The sequence below is a fragment of the Pteronotus mesoamericanus genome, unplaced genomic scaffold (assembly GCF_021234165.1).
Source record: "Pteronotus mesoamericanus isolate MK-2021 breed Mesoamerican mustached bat unplaced genomic scaffold, CSHL_Meso_final contig_130, whole genome shotgun sequence".
Taxonomy (NCBI): Eukaryota; Metazoa; Chordata; class Mammalia; order Chiroptera; family Mormoopidae; genus Pteronotus; species Pteronotus mesoamericanus.
In genome coordinates, this window is record NW_026555060.1 from 17,683,936 (window position 1) to 17,699,446 (window position 15,511).

The following is a 15,511-nucleotide window of genomic DNA, read 5'->3' on the forward strand; positions in this document are numbered from 1 at the left end:
CACCAATTTAAAAACAAAAACCAACCAGAACGGCCAGAAAAATAAAATGGTATGGAAGTCCAACAGCCAAGGAGCTAAAGAAGAAACATTCATCCAGACCAGTAAGAGGGGCAGAGAGGACACGCGGAAAGGCGGTGGCTGGCTGACCAGGCAGTCCCTCATTTGCGTGAGGATAAACCAAGAGGAACACCTGGGGAGCAAGACAGACTGTGCAACCCAGGGCTCCAGTGTGGAAAAATTCCCCCCTCATAGGAGAGTTTGTTGGAGAAACTTGCAGGGTCCTAGAATGTACACAAACCCATCCACCCAGGGAGTCAGCACCAGAAGGGCCCAATTTGCTTGTGGGTAGAGGGGGAAGTCATGCAAGCCAGCCAAGAGCTACTGTTTCCTCTTGGACCCCTCTCCCACAGATAGAGTCACAACGTAGCAACCTGAGTTGCCCTGCGTGATGAATACCTAAGGCTCTGCCCCTTCCAAAGATTTCCAAAGTGTGCCGAGACAAAGAAATATGGCCCAAATGAAAGAACCCATCAAAGCTCCAAAAATAGAACTAAGTGATGAACAGATAGCCAGTCTATCAGATGCACAGTTCAAAACACCGGAAATCTGGATGCTCACTGAAATGGTTGAGTATGGTCGCAAAATGGACGAAAAAGTGAAGGTTATGCAAAGTGAAATAAAGAAAAGTATACAGGGAACCAACAGTAAAGGGAAGGAAACAGGGACTCAAATCAACAACTTGGAGCAGAAGGAAGAGATAAACATTCAATCAGAACAGAATGAAGAATCAAGAATTCAAGAAAATGAGGAGAGGCTTAGGAACCTCCAGGACAACTTTAAATGTTCCAACATTCAAATCATAGAGGTGCCAGAAGGAGGAGAGGAGGAGCAAGAAACTGAAAACTTATTTAAACAAATAATGGAGAACTTTCCCAATCTGGCAAAGGAAATAGACTTCCAGGAGATCCAGGAAGCTCAAGAGTCCCAAAGAAACTGGACCCAACGAAGCACACACCAAGACATATCATAATTACATTACCCAAGATTAAAGGTAAGGAGAGAATCTTAAAAGAAGCAAGAGAAAAGGAGACCGTTACCTACAAAGATGTTCTCATAAAACGATCTGTTGATTTCTCAAAAGAAAGCTTGCAGGCAAAAAGGGGCTGGAAAGAATTAATCAAAGTCATGAAAAGGAAAGACCTACAACCAAGATTACTCTATCCAGCAAAGCTATCATTTAGAATGGAAGGGCAGATAAAGTGCTTCCCAGGTAAGATAAAGTTAAAGGAGTTCATTATCACCAAGCCCTTATTACAGGAAATGTTAAAGGGACTTATCTAAGAAAAAGAAGAAGATCCAAAACTATGAACAGTAAAATGACAACAAACTGACAACTATCAATGACTGAATCTTAAAAAACAAAAACAAAAACAAACTAAGCAAACAACTAGAACAGGAACAGAATCACAGAAATGAAGATCAGAGCAGAGAGGGAGAGGGGAGAATGAGGGAAAAGGTACAGGGAATAAGAAGCATAAACAGTAGGTACAAAATAGACAGGAAGGTTAAGAATAGTATAGGAAATGGAGAAGCCAAAGAACTTGCATGTACTACCCAGGGACATGAACAAAGGGAGGGGCAGTTATACCGGTGGGAAGGGGGGAGGGGGGAAGGGGGAGGGGAATAAAGGGGAGGAAAAAATGGGACAACTATAACAGCATAATCAATAAAATATGTAAAAAAAGAAATTAGAGTAAAGGAAACCCAAAGTAAACAGCAGAAAGGAAAAAAATGAAATTAAAGCAGAAATCACTAAAGTATAAACACAACAGAGAAAAATTAATAAAATGAAAAGTTAATAGAAGACTGATAAGGTTCATAAACCTATAGAGAGCCTGATTAGAAAAAAGAGAATAGCTCACTCAAGAAATAGATAACTTGAATAGCGCCTTATCTGTTAAAGAAATGGAATTACAGTTAAAAACCTTCCTGTAAAGAAAATTCTAGGCCCAGATGGCTTTAGAAGTAAATTCTATCAAGCAAAAATAACATTAAATTTAGACAAACTCTTCCAAGGAAGTTATTAAGAGTGAAGACTTACAATTCATTCTGTGAAGTCAGCATTACTTTTGACACCAAAACCAAACAAAAACATTCTAAGAAAACTACAAACTAATGTCCCTTATAAATACAGATGCAAAAATTCCTTTACAAAATCACAAAGTTGAATTCAACAATACAAAAAAAGGTAATACATGAAGACCAAGTAGGAGTTATCCCAGGAATACAAGTTTGGTTTAACAACTGGAACAATCAACCACTACACAACATTTGTCCAGAAGGTATCCAGCCATGTACTATGAAAAAGAGACATTTACTGAAGAAGATACCAGCTACAAGAAACACTGTGCACAGGACAGTGATGCCTCAGTCCCTTTCAAAGTAGGTACCTTGGGACCTCACACAGTTCTCTGATTTTTGCTGACTGCAGCCTGTACATGTTCAATATTCTCAAATGTTGTGCTTACTGTATGCCTTCCAGAATGTGGATCAGTTTCAAAAGATTCTCAACCACCTTTGAAGTGTTTGTACCACATTTTTGTTTGTGCTGCACCCATTGCATTGTCCCTGAAAGCCTTCTGAATCATCCAAGCAGTTTCAAGAGAGGAATGTTCAAGCTTAACAGAAAATCTGATGCAGATTTGTTGCTCTACTGGCTCAGTCCTTCTCAATGAGACAGCCAAACAGTACACAGGCTCACCCAATGGTGTCTACTGCCCCTAATAATTAGTACAGTGAAGTCATCACTGTTCACACATGTGCATTACAGTCCACTGTTCTTGCTTACATCAATGTTGTACAAGCTATTCTCATTATATTAACAATGGCTGGGCTTTTTCTGGACATACTTCATACTTCATCATATTAACAAATTGAAAAAGAAAAATATCACACCAATATATCTATTAAAATATGTGGAAAAATTATCTGACAAAAATCTAATATCCATGATTAATAAAAACTCTCATCACTAGAAGTAAAGTTCCTCAATATCGCATATTCTGTTAAAAGATTAAACACATTCTCCCAAAGATCAAGAAGGAAGCAGAGGTGCTCACTCTCACCACTTCTAGCAGCCTGCATTCAAGGTTCTAACAGGTATAAGTAAGAAACAAAAACTGCCCAGATTGAAAAGGATGAAGTAAAACTGCCTTATTTATAGTTGGCATGATCATCTATGAAGAAAATCCTAGGGAATTAATAGGCTACTAGAAATAGTAACAAATGTTCAGCAAGGTTACAGGGTACCAGATCAACATACAAGGTTACAAAAGTGTATTTCTGTATGTTAGCATGGAATAATCAAAATATGACACTAAAAGAGTATAACAGCATAAAAAAATCAAATATTTGGAAATAAGCTTAAAAAGGTGCACAAAACCTGAATACTCACTGCTGAAGACATAAATCAAGACATACACTGTGTTCATGGATCAGAACACTAAATATAATTAAGATATCAACTCTCCTCCAAAATGATCTGTAGATTGAATGAAGTTCAAATCAAAATACTAGCAGTCCACAATGAGTCTCAAATTCATATAACAATGCAAAGAACCTAGAGGAGCCAAAACTACTTAGAAAGAGAAAAGCTTGAAAATGGATACTACCTGATAAAAAAGGTTATTACAGAGCTGAGTCATCTAGATAGTATGGTATTAACGTAAGGACAGACAAACAGATCAATGGAAGAAAACAGAGTCCAGAAATAAGCTGATACAAAACAGGGTCAACTAGTTTTCAACAAATGAGGGAGAAGGCAAGTCTGTAGAGAAAGAACAGCCTGCTTCACATATGGCTCTGAAAAAAACTGAACATTTCTACTCAAAGTAAGTGAACTTTGATGTAGAACTCACATCATATGCAAAAATTAACTCAAAAATGGATCATAGAGCAAAATGTAAAACAAAAATATAAAACTTATAGAAGACATCATTTTAAAAATTATATAGTGAACATAATGAAGAATGTCTGCTCAAGTCACTGAGTTGTAAAAATATCTCCAAATAATGTATCTCATACAGGATTGCACCCAGAAAATATGTCTCACAAAACTCAGTAGTAAGAAAACAAACAAGCCAATAAAAAAGGACAAGTGGTAGACAAAATATTTTTTCTTTACCAAAAAAAAAAAAACCAACCAAAAAACACCAAAATACACAAATGCAAAGATTTCAACATAATTCAGTCGTTAAGAAAAATGCAAATTAGAATCACAACAAGAAATCAACTACATACCCACCAGACTAAAATAATAACAACTAATCATACAAAGTATTGCTGAGAATTCATAAAGGAACAGAAATTCTTGTATACAGCTAACAGAAATGTTAAATGTCACAACCACTTTAGAAACAGTTTGACAGTGTCAAAAATCAAGGATACACATATTTTGTGACCCAGCTATATTCCATTTCTTAAAACATTTCTATTATGTTCTAGCTGCTTTATCTGTAATAGCCCCAAACTGGAAACATTCTGAATATCCATCTCCTGTTAAATTGATAACAAACTATGGTATGTCCATACAACAAAACAGTTGTCAACAATAAAAAGGAATGAAAAATTGAAATGTACAACATGGATGAATCTCAAAATAATTAAGGGGAGTGAAAGAACTCAAATAAAGTTTACATACCTCTATGTTTCTACTTCTAATATTCTAGAAAACTTAAACTAATTTACAGTAGGAAAGCAGAACATTAGTGGCCAGGGCACATGCAGGAGTACGAAGACAAGGAGAACAGGAAGCACTGAGTCACAAATAAACTCCTCCTACTGATTGTGGTGATTACTTCAAATTCATAAAAAATTTTTACTCTAAATATATATAAATTATATGTCAGCTGTACCTCAAGAGCTTAACAGAAAGTCGAATTTATATGACAAGAAACAAACTTGTTTCTTTCTACTTTCAATTTTATCAGTTTTTAATTGATGAAAATTATAAAATTTTCAATTTTTAAAAATTTTATGTTTTAACTAGTTTGCATTCTACATTATTTTGTATTAGTTTCAGGTACAAAAATACAATCAACTTGTGAATGTCTTTACTGTCATAAGATTACTGTGTGCGCGCACATTCCCTTAAAAATTAATTTTACTAAAAAATTCCTTGAGCTAGCATTCAAATGTGCTGTGTTGCTAAATAATACAGGAGAACAAAGAGTAAAAACAGAGTAAAGTAATCTACACCTAGATTTCATTTTAACTTAAAAATCCTAAAGATTTCCTTAAAAGTTAACCTTTAAAAAAATACAAGTTTTAAAATTAAACATTAAAAAAAATCAGGTAAGCCCCGAGTAATGTGGCTCAGTGGATTGGGTCCTCCTGCAAACTGAAAGGTCACCAGTTCAATTCCCAGTCAGGGCACATTCCTGGGTTGCAAACCAGGTCCCTTGCTGGGGGCATGAAAGAGGGAAATGATTGATATTTCTCTCGCACATCAATGTTTCTTCCCCTCTTGCCTCCCCTCCCCCTCTCTGTAGAAATAAAATCCTTTAAAAAATCAATTAACACATTTTACAGAAAAAATTTTTGTTGACTAAAAAGTCTTAAAGGAACTGTATAAAATTTAACAGCTAATTTAAGAGACAGAATTAGGTCCTCCTTTACCCTTTCCTTAAAAATACTGCAAGGACAAAAGACAGAAGAAAACCTATCAAATCTTTGGTACAAAAAGAAAAAAAAAAAACCTTTAAAAGAAATACTGGCACATCTACAGGAGAATGGTGGAATCATTCAGATCAAAATCTTAATGTTGGGACACCCAACATTCTCTCTGATATCTGAATGGCACATGCCTGCCACGAAAGATCCAGAGATCTCATTCTCCTGATTCTGCCAGAAGCCCTTTCAGAAACAGTTGGTTCAGCAACTAAGACTGACAGGAGGCGGCAGGCAGAGGCAGGTGGAGGCAGATCCTGAGGTGCCTGGAGACATGTGCTGACCTATCCCTGGGACAGCCTTGCAGCACAGCTTGGTCCCTCCCAGTGTGCAGCCAAGCCTGGCAGAAGCAGCAACAAAATGTTGGATCCCTTGGAACTTCAAACAAGCTGCCAAGGATCTGATGTGGACGCATCTGATATTGGTTTACGTAGCTTCACACAACACTGGGGCGGTATTAAAGGGAGAATCCGGCAGGCACTAAACTCTGCTAAGATGAATTCAACTTGCTTCTTTTTCACTATTTTAATTATTTTTTCTTTTTCACAGTCTTTTTATCATATATTTTTCCTTTTTATTTCAATCTTCACTTTCATATATCTCTTATTTTACTCCTTTCTTTTCTTACTCTATATTTTTCATCTTTCCTTTTCATATATTTTATTTTTTCCTCTTTGTTCTTTATTCTTCTTTTTGTTTCTTATTCTTATTATTTCTCTTCCTTCTCTCATAATTATTTCTCTTTCCTTTTGTATTCTCATATTTTTTTTTCTTTTACTATTACACTTCTCTTTTTTCTTATTCTTGGCTCTTTTGCTGTTGATGGGTTATAAATTACATCAAGGAGGAAATTAAAAATTACCTGAAAACAAATGAAAATGAATACACAACAACCCAAAACCTGGAGACACAGTGAAAGCACTCCTGAGAGGGAAGTTCACAGCATTACAGGCCTACCTCATAAGCAACAAAAATCTCCAGTATCTAACCATACACCTAAAAGAATTGAAAAATAACAAAAACAAAGCCCAGGGAGAATAGAAGGAAGAAAACAATAGAGATTGGAGTGGAAATAAATGATATACAGACTAAAAGAAAAAAAAAAAAATCAAAAGACCAATGAAGCCAGAAACTGGCTTTTTGAAAAGGTAAACAAAATTGATGAATCTTTTAACATGATTCAACAAGAAAAATAGAGGGCCCAAATAAATTGAATCCGAAATGAAAAATGAAATGAACAGCTAATATTACAGAAATACAAAGGATCATAAGAAAGTAGTATGAACAAGTATATGCCCGAAATATGGACAATGTGGGCAAAATGGATAAATTTCTAGAAACATACAATCTTTCAACACCAAATCAGGAAGAAGTAGAAAACCTGAATAGATCAAGTAACAACTTGTGGAATTGAGGCAGTAATCAAAACATGCCAAGCAAATAAATGTCCTGGACAAGAAGGTTTCACAGGTAAATTTTCCCAATCATTCAAAGAAGAACTAACACCTCTCCTTCTCAAACTAGTCCAAAAAATTCAAGAGGAAGGACAACTCCCAAGCTCTTTCACAAAGCCAGTATTATCCTAAATTCCAAACCCAGGTAAAGACATAACAAAGAATGAAAATTATAGGCCAATATCCCTGATGAACACAGATGCTAAAACCCGCAACAAAATATTAGCAAACCAGATTCAACTATACATTAAAAAGATCATATGCCATGATCAAGTAGGATTTATCCCAGGGATGCAAGGTTAGTACTACATTCCCGTCAATAAATGTGATACATTATATAAACAAAATGAAGGGTAAAAATCAAAATGAATGGTCGTATCAATAGATGTGGAATAAGAATTCGATAAAATCCAGCCCCCATTAAGATAAAAACTCCCAGCAAAGTGGGCATAGGGAGAACATACCTCAACATAATAAAGGCCAAATACAAAAAACCTACAGCCAACACCATCCTCAATGGACAAAAACTAATAGCATTTCCCTTGAGTAAGAGTGATACCCTCTTTCACCACTCTTATTCAACATACTACTCGAAGTCCTCGCCACAGCAATGAAACAAGAAGAAATAAAAGGCAAACAAATTGAAAAGGAGAAAATACAACTGTCATTCACAGATGACAGGATATTGTACATAAAAACCCTAGAGACTCCACCTAAAAACTACTAGACCTATTAAATGATTTTGGTAAAGTAGCGTGACACAAAATCAACACTCAAGAAGTTAACAGTATTTTTAGATAGCAATAATCAACCATCAGAAAGAGAAGCTAAGAAAACAATTCCATTTACTACTGCAACAACAACAACAAAAAATAAAGTACCTAGGATTAAATTTAACCAAGGAGGTAAAAGACCTATACTCCAAAAATTATAGGACAAGTGAAGAAAGAAACTGAAGAAGATACAAATAAGTGGAAATATATACTGTGTTCATGCATTAGAAGACTTAACATCATTAAAATGTCCAGACTATTCAAAGAAATCTTTATATTTAATGCAATTCCTGTTAAAATCCAATGGCATATTTCACAGATCTAGAGCAAATATTTCAAAAATTTATATGGAACCAAAAATTTATATGTAGGTTTTAAATTTATATGGAATAGCCTCAATAATCTTGAGAAAAAAGAACAAAGTTGGAAGGATCACAATTCTTAATACCAAACTATAAGGCCCCATAAGCAAAACAGCCTGGTGCTGGCATAAGAACAGACATACAGATCAATGGAAGAAAACAGAGAGCCCAGAAATAAACCCACACCTTTATGGTGAATTAATATTTGACAAAGGAGGCAACAGCATACAGTGGAGTAAAGACAGACTCTTCAACAAATGCTGTTGGGAAAACTGTACTGGTACATGCCAAAAAAAAAAAAAAAACCAACCCAAAGAAACAAAACCAGAAAGAAAGAAACTAGACCACCAGCTTACACTACACACCAGAATAAATTCAAAATGGATAAAAGTTTTAAATATAAGCCATGATAGCATAAAAACCCTAGAGGAGAACATAAGTAGTAAAATTTCAGACATCTCATGTAGTAGTATTTTTGCCTATGTATCTCCTAGGGCCAAGAAAACAAAGGAAAAAATAAACAAATGGGAATGCATCAAACTAAAAAGCTTCTGCACAGCTAATGAAGCCATCATCAAAATGAAAAGGGAACCCACTATATGGGAGAACATATTTGCCAATGATACATTGGATAAGGGTTTAATTTCCAAAATATATGAAGAACTTATACAACACACCACCAGGAACAAATGGCCCAATTACAAAATGGGCAAAGGACACCTCAATAGACACTTCTCCAAGGAGGACATACACATGGCCAATAGACATATGAAAAATGCTCACTGTCAGCAGCCATCAGAGAGATGTAAAATAAAACCACCAGATCACACCACACCCGCCAAAATGGCTACCATTAATATATCAACAAAAAAAGCGCTGGTGAGGACATGGGGAAAAGGTAACCTTAGTGCACTGTTGCTGGGAATGCAGACTGGTACAGCCACTGTGGAAAACAGTATGGAATTTCCTAAAAAAATTAAAAATGGAACTGTCTTTTGACTCAGTGATTCCACATCTGGGAATATATCCTAAGAATCCTGAAACACCAGTTCAAAAGAATACATGCATCCCCTATGTTCCTAGCAGCATTATTTATAATACCCAAGATCGGCAAACAGCCTAAGTGCCCATCAGTAGGTGAGTAGATAAAAAAAGCTGTGGTACAATTACACAATGGAATACTACTGAGCCGTAAAAAACAAGAAACCCTTACCTTTTGCAACAGCATGGATGGACCTGGAGACTGTTATGTTAAGTGAAATAAACCAGTCAGTGAAAGACAAATGCTGTATGATCTCTTATATGTGGATATCAACAAAATAAACTAACCAACAAAACAATCAGAGGCAGCTGTTAAGAGGGGAGGGGGAGGGGGACTGACTGAAAGGAGGTGAAGGGATTATGCAAAGAACATATATGCATTGCATGACCATGGACATGGACAACAGTGTAGGGATTGCCTGAGGGATTGGGAACCAGGTAGAGTGGGACCATAGGGAAAAATTGGGAAAACTGTTAATAGTAAAATAAACAATAAAATATTTTAAAAAGAAATACTGTACTTCGAGTTAAATCACTCCAAAATTTTTAAGACTAAAAACTGTGAGCTATTCACAATCAAGGTCAGAACAAGCCTTCAGGCAATGATAGAAAGTAATGTGTTAAATAAAATGACTTCTAATAAGGTATCCAGTCCACAACCACAGTTATCAAAGACTGGTGTGAAAATATTACAGAGAAATTACAGTTGTAGTATTTAAAAGATTACAGTGATACCACATTAATGTGAGACACCAAGACATCTGTTGCTATTTTCTAGTTTTAAAAACATTTAGAGCCAGAAGGGGTTAGAAGTTAAGTCACAGGGAAAGTGCGATTGAAAATTTTAAGACTGGTATAATGAACTTTTAAGTAAAATGTAAAATCAAAACTGGTTATGTATTACAGGTATTTAAAAATTACAGTAGTGAATTAAAGTTCCTTGTGATTTGCAATTTAAATGTGCTCTACTAAAATGAACCATGGGGCCTAAAAGAAGCCCCACAGCTTAGAGTAACACTCAGTCTTACAATTCCCTGATATATCCCTGTCTCTACAACAGAAAATAAAAAAGTGTGGTGAACCAAAATGACAGTGTTCTCCTAAAAGGTATCTATAACTCAGGTCTTCTACCATCCAACCACCTATCCCTTCCCAACCACTCAAGGCCTCACCAGATTATGTCTTAAATCTATAAGGGCTAACCTGATTTATGACATTACCCCTTTCTAAATCAGTTGATGAGAGGTGATCAGATTCTGAAACTTGGAAAACACGAAAGTAAAAGGCAAAGTATGCACACATACATGTGTGAGAATGTAAATATATGGAACTCGTCATGGAATAATACTGAACTCTGGTTCTGTGAAATGTATCCTGAGATGAGGATTGCAAATGTTCAGGGAAACAGACTGTGATTAAATTATATTCATGTTATTAGCCTGTAAAATATGAACCAAAGGAGTCAAATGACACTCACTAGAGACACTGGCTGATTTTAATAGATCAAGAGAACAAAAGGAAATTCCAGGAAAAGACTCAATTTCATATAAATATTTAGTACATAAGAAGAAAAGATTCCAAATCCACAGGGAAAAGACTGAAATTACCAATAATGGTACTAGGAAAACTGGTTAGTAATTTGGGGAAAAGTATCTTATACAAAATAAAACAAAATTTAGATGGATTGTTCTAAAAAGTTCCATAAAAATTAAAATAATCTAAAAGGCTTGAAGAAAAATTTTTAAAAGTCTTTCTCTACCTTTAGGAAGAGAAAGACTTTGCTGAGCATAAAAACATAGGGAAGGGGCAAGCCAAGGAACACAAATAGAGGACTCACGGGCAGATAAAGGAGGCATACTGACTGTGGGAGTTGGGGGCGGGGGGAAGGGCAGAGGAGAGCAATGGGGAAAAAGGTGGGACAACTGTAACTGAACAATAAATAAAAAACAAACAAACAAAAAAAACAGTAAAACATCAGAAAGGAAAAAGACAGGTTTAGCTTTCAAATTTATAATACTTCTACATAACTTTAAAACCATTAAAATGTATTCATTCAGAGTCTAATCACCTCTTTCCACCCTCCATGTTACCCCTCTCTCTCTCTAGAGTGCTTCAATAACCTTGTAATGGTCTCCCTGCTGTCATTCTTGACTCTCTACATTACAGTCTACTATCTATAAAAAAGTAGCCTGAGATCCTTAAAAAAACCTCAGTCAGATAATGTTATATCTAGGTTCAGAACCTCCAATGGCTCACTTTTCACTCAAACTAAAAAACAAAGTCCTTCCACTGGCTTACACAGCCCTACACATTTTGGCCCCTCATCTGGCCTCATATTCTACGGCACTCCCCACCCCCACCCTTGCTTACTCTGTCCCAGCCACCCAGTCAATGTCTCCATTTATTTTTTATATTAACCATGTGATAATAATCTTGATAATATTCAACATTTATGAAATAATATTTACTATGAACCAGACATTGTTCTAATTGCTTTATATATATTATCTCATTCAATTCCAATAATTATTTCTCTCACTTTAGAGCTGGTGAAACCGAGTTACAAAGAGGTCGATTAACTGTCTATCCTTAGAGCTCAGTCAGTAAGTGGTAAAGCCAGAATTCAATTATCACAGGTGAATGAAACCTACATCACAGTCCAAATTCTAACTTCAATGATGTTTCCCACTAGCTATCTTTACTTAAAACGTTCTTCACAGCCAAGTATAGTATAGACAGAAAAGTAGAATAAGGACTAAGAAATGGAAATGCCAAAGTTCATTTCCCGATAGGGTTAGACAGGTTGGAAAAGTCAGAAGGAACTGTAACACTGGGAGTGAAAATACTTCTTAAAGGTAAAAGGTCAGTGCATAATTGGTTATTATATAAAACTAAATAATAGTACATAAAACTTACTTTTTCTGTAGTTACAGTCAAGGAAGGAACCAACGCAGGTGATGGCTCTGGCTGCTTCTTGTGTTTTTGCTTATGTTTGTCCTTTTCTTTATATTTCTAAAAATGAATACAAGTAAAATCCAATTTAAATCATGACACACATACATACACACTAAAGATGAGATTTTAATAATTGTGTTTGGTATCATAATCATAGTAATGCATATATACTACTAGAAATATACTTACATTATAGCATTACTATATATAATGAAATATATAATAATACTAGTATAAGTTATTTTAAAGTGACTTCAGCTTCCTTATCCTTGAACAACATAAAATAATATATAAACTACTGAAGCCTAAAATTATTTGCTACATTTATATCTGGCAAACTATATGTTTTTTCTCATTAATAACTATTTTTATGTATACTTTATATGTGGAAATTTAAAATTTACATAACACTTGGATATACATGTTCAAAATAGTGTCAGATTCTCCATCAACATGCCTTAAATTCTATGGCCCACAAACCAGAAACCAGGGAAAAAATTCCTCCTAGGTTTATTCAGAAAATAGATGATTTAGTTATCACGAACAAAATTATTTTAAAGTTTTGATGTGCTACTTTATTATGAAGTCCTAAAACTGATTAACTGAATTTAAGAAAATTTACAAATAAATAAGAAATTAATTACATATAAGCAGCCTAACTTCAGTTCAGAAACTGAACTGAATGTCAGAAAATTCTAACCAAACTGTTCTCAATTGTTTGAATCAGTAGCTAAGAATCTGTATTGGGGGTGTGAAGTTTACTACTATTTAAAAGAGTTAATTAAACTTATTTCTCATAGTACTTAAAACTAACCATTTAGAGAACTAAAAAAATCTGTTCAAAGAATGAAAGATTAATATCACTGGCCATGTCATAAGAGATTACATACCAACAAAATAAAAAGCATAAAAATTAAAGATAGATATTTTACTATAATACCCAAGCACCATCACTTTCTGCCTTTAATTCCTGATGTAATTACATATTTCTTGACTGCAATGTTAATACTTTAGCAACTGAGAATGTAACATACCACAAGCAGTTTTTATTCAGTTTTTTAAGAGAAATTTTCTTACTCTAAAGTTATTTTTAATTGTGACAAATCATAATAATGACCACCAAGGAATCATGCCTCCATTTCTTTGTACTAGGATGCCACTACTCCTCCCATCATAAGACGTCCTCTTCTCCATTCCCATGAAGCCGGGTCAGTCTTGTGACTTGCTTTAGCCAAGAGGATGTCGCAGAAGTGATGCTATGCAAGTTCAGGAGCCCAGAGCTTTAAGAAGTCTTGAGTGGCTTCCATTTTTGTTCCCTTGGATGCCAGCCAACATGTAAAGAATCAGTTCACACTCTCCTGACAGGCCAAGTAAAGAATAAAGCTCTACATTCTGAGGCACGCCAGCCTATAACCAGTACCATCTAGGCCCAGAAACAAGAATAAGATGATCTAGAACCATCTAACCAGCCACCAGCTGAATACAGCCTCATGAATAAGTTTAGCTGATACTATGCGGAAGAAAGATTAATTGTTCCTGCTGTGCCCTGCCTCAAGCCACTAAAAGTTGTGGGATGGTTTATCAAGCAACAGTAAATAAGCAAAACAAGACTAGAATTCACAACTGGCAAGTGGGTCATGGGACTTAAAGAAAGTACAAATTAGCTCTAGCTGGTGTGGCTCAGTGGATTGAGTGCCAGCCTGTAAACTAAAGGTTGCTGGTTCGATTCCCAATGTAGGGCACATGCCTGGGTTGCAGGCCAGGTCCCCAGCAGGGGACACGTGAGATGCAACCACACGCAGATGTTTCTCTCCATCTCTTTCTCCCTCCCTTCCCCTCTTTAAAAATAAATAAATAAAATGCTTTTTTTTAAAAAAGTACAAATTAAAAGTAACACACATTAGGGGGGTTTTTTGTATACACCAAAATAAAGATAATTATACAATCTAATTTATAAACATGACGTTCAAATGATCCTAATCTATTAGTTCTATAACATTTTTCTCCAAAAAAGATAAATAAAGGGGCTTTTCTTTTTGCATATTCTACTCCCCATACTGGGCTTTATTCAGAAAGAGTACAAGAGCTGGGATAATTTAATAGTGAATGACCCCAATTAATAAGGTGAACAAACTCTAAAAACCTGGAAAACTTGGAAAGTAAAAGGCAAAGTATGCACACATACATGTGTGAGAATGTAAATATATGGAACTTGTCATGGAATAATACCAAACTCTGGTCCTGTATATATCAAGAAATGTATCCTGAGATAAGGACTGCAAATGTCCGGGAAATAGACTGTGAATAAATTATATACATATTATTAGCCTGTAAAATATGAATCAAAGCAATCTAATGACATTCACTAACATCACTGGCTGATTTTAATATATCAACAGAACAAAAGGAAATTCCACTTAAAGGCTCAATTTTATATAAGTATTTAGTACATGACAAAGAAGGGATTCCAAATCCACAGAGAAAGACTGAAATTACTTAACAATGGTACTAGAAAAACTGGTTAGTAATTTGGGAAAAGTATCTTATACAAAAATAAAACAAAATCTAGATGGATTATTTTAAAGAGTTACTTAAAAATTAAAATAATGTAAGAAGACAAGGAAAAAAAATGAAAGTCTTTAAGAAAAGGAAGACTTCTGTTTTTTCTAAAGTAAAAAAATCAGAAAGGGAAAAGGCAGGTGTGTGGATTCAGAATGAGTCTGCCCAAGATGTATGTGCCTCTGGTACTTGGACTGTTTTGAGCTCAAGGCAACTTTAGCCTCTGGCTCAAGAGAAACTTCTGCCCCTCCCTTAATTACCAGAAGAACGTGAATTAGGAGCCTTATCTCTAATAGATTATCAGAGATAACCTCTTTTGACCTAAAAGACATGGTAAACTTCTATTTATTAATCATCTGCTCTTCTTATTACCCTGCAATGATCATTCCCTTTGAAGACTCCAAGGCACCTTACCTCATGCCTGGCTCAGTATGTCTTATACACCCACGGGTCCCTTTTGTATCTTTGCGCCTCTCATTCATGTGAAGTCTACGACTCTCTCAAGTATAAGTGGTTGCCATATATATGTATGCATTAAACTTGGCCATTTTTTTTTTGCTAATCTGTCTCATATCTATTTGATTATTAGACCAGACAAAAAACCTTGAAAGCCAATGGAAGTTTGCTCCTCCCCCACATA

General features: G+C 35.3%; 1 protein-coding gene across 8 annotated transcripts in view; it reads right to left on the bottom strand.

Annotated features, from left to right (window-relative positions):
• MLLT10 (MLLT10 histone lysine methyltransferase DOT1L cofactor) overlaps positions 1-15,511 on the bottom strand; it is a 226,009-nt gene that overhangs the window by 86,024 nt on the left and 124,474 nt on the right. For all 8 annotated transcript variants that reach the window (XM_054592868.1, XM_054592860.1, XM_054592850.1 and 5 more), the window contains one exon: positions 12,274-12,369. In XM_054592868.1, the coding sequence (XP_054448843.1) occupies positions 12,274-12,369 (96 nt within the window). The remainder of the gene's footprint in view (positions 1-12,273; positions 12,370-15,511) is intronic.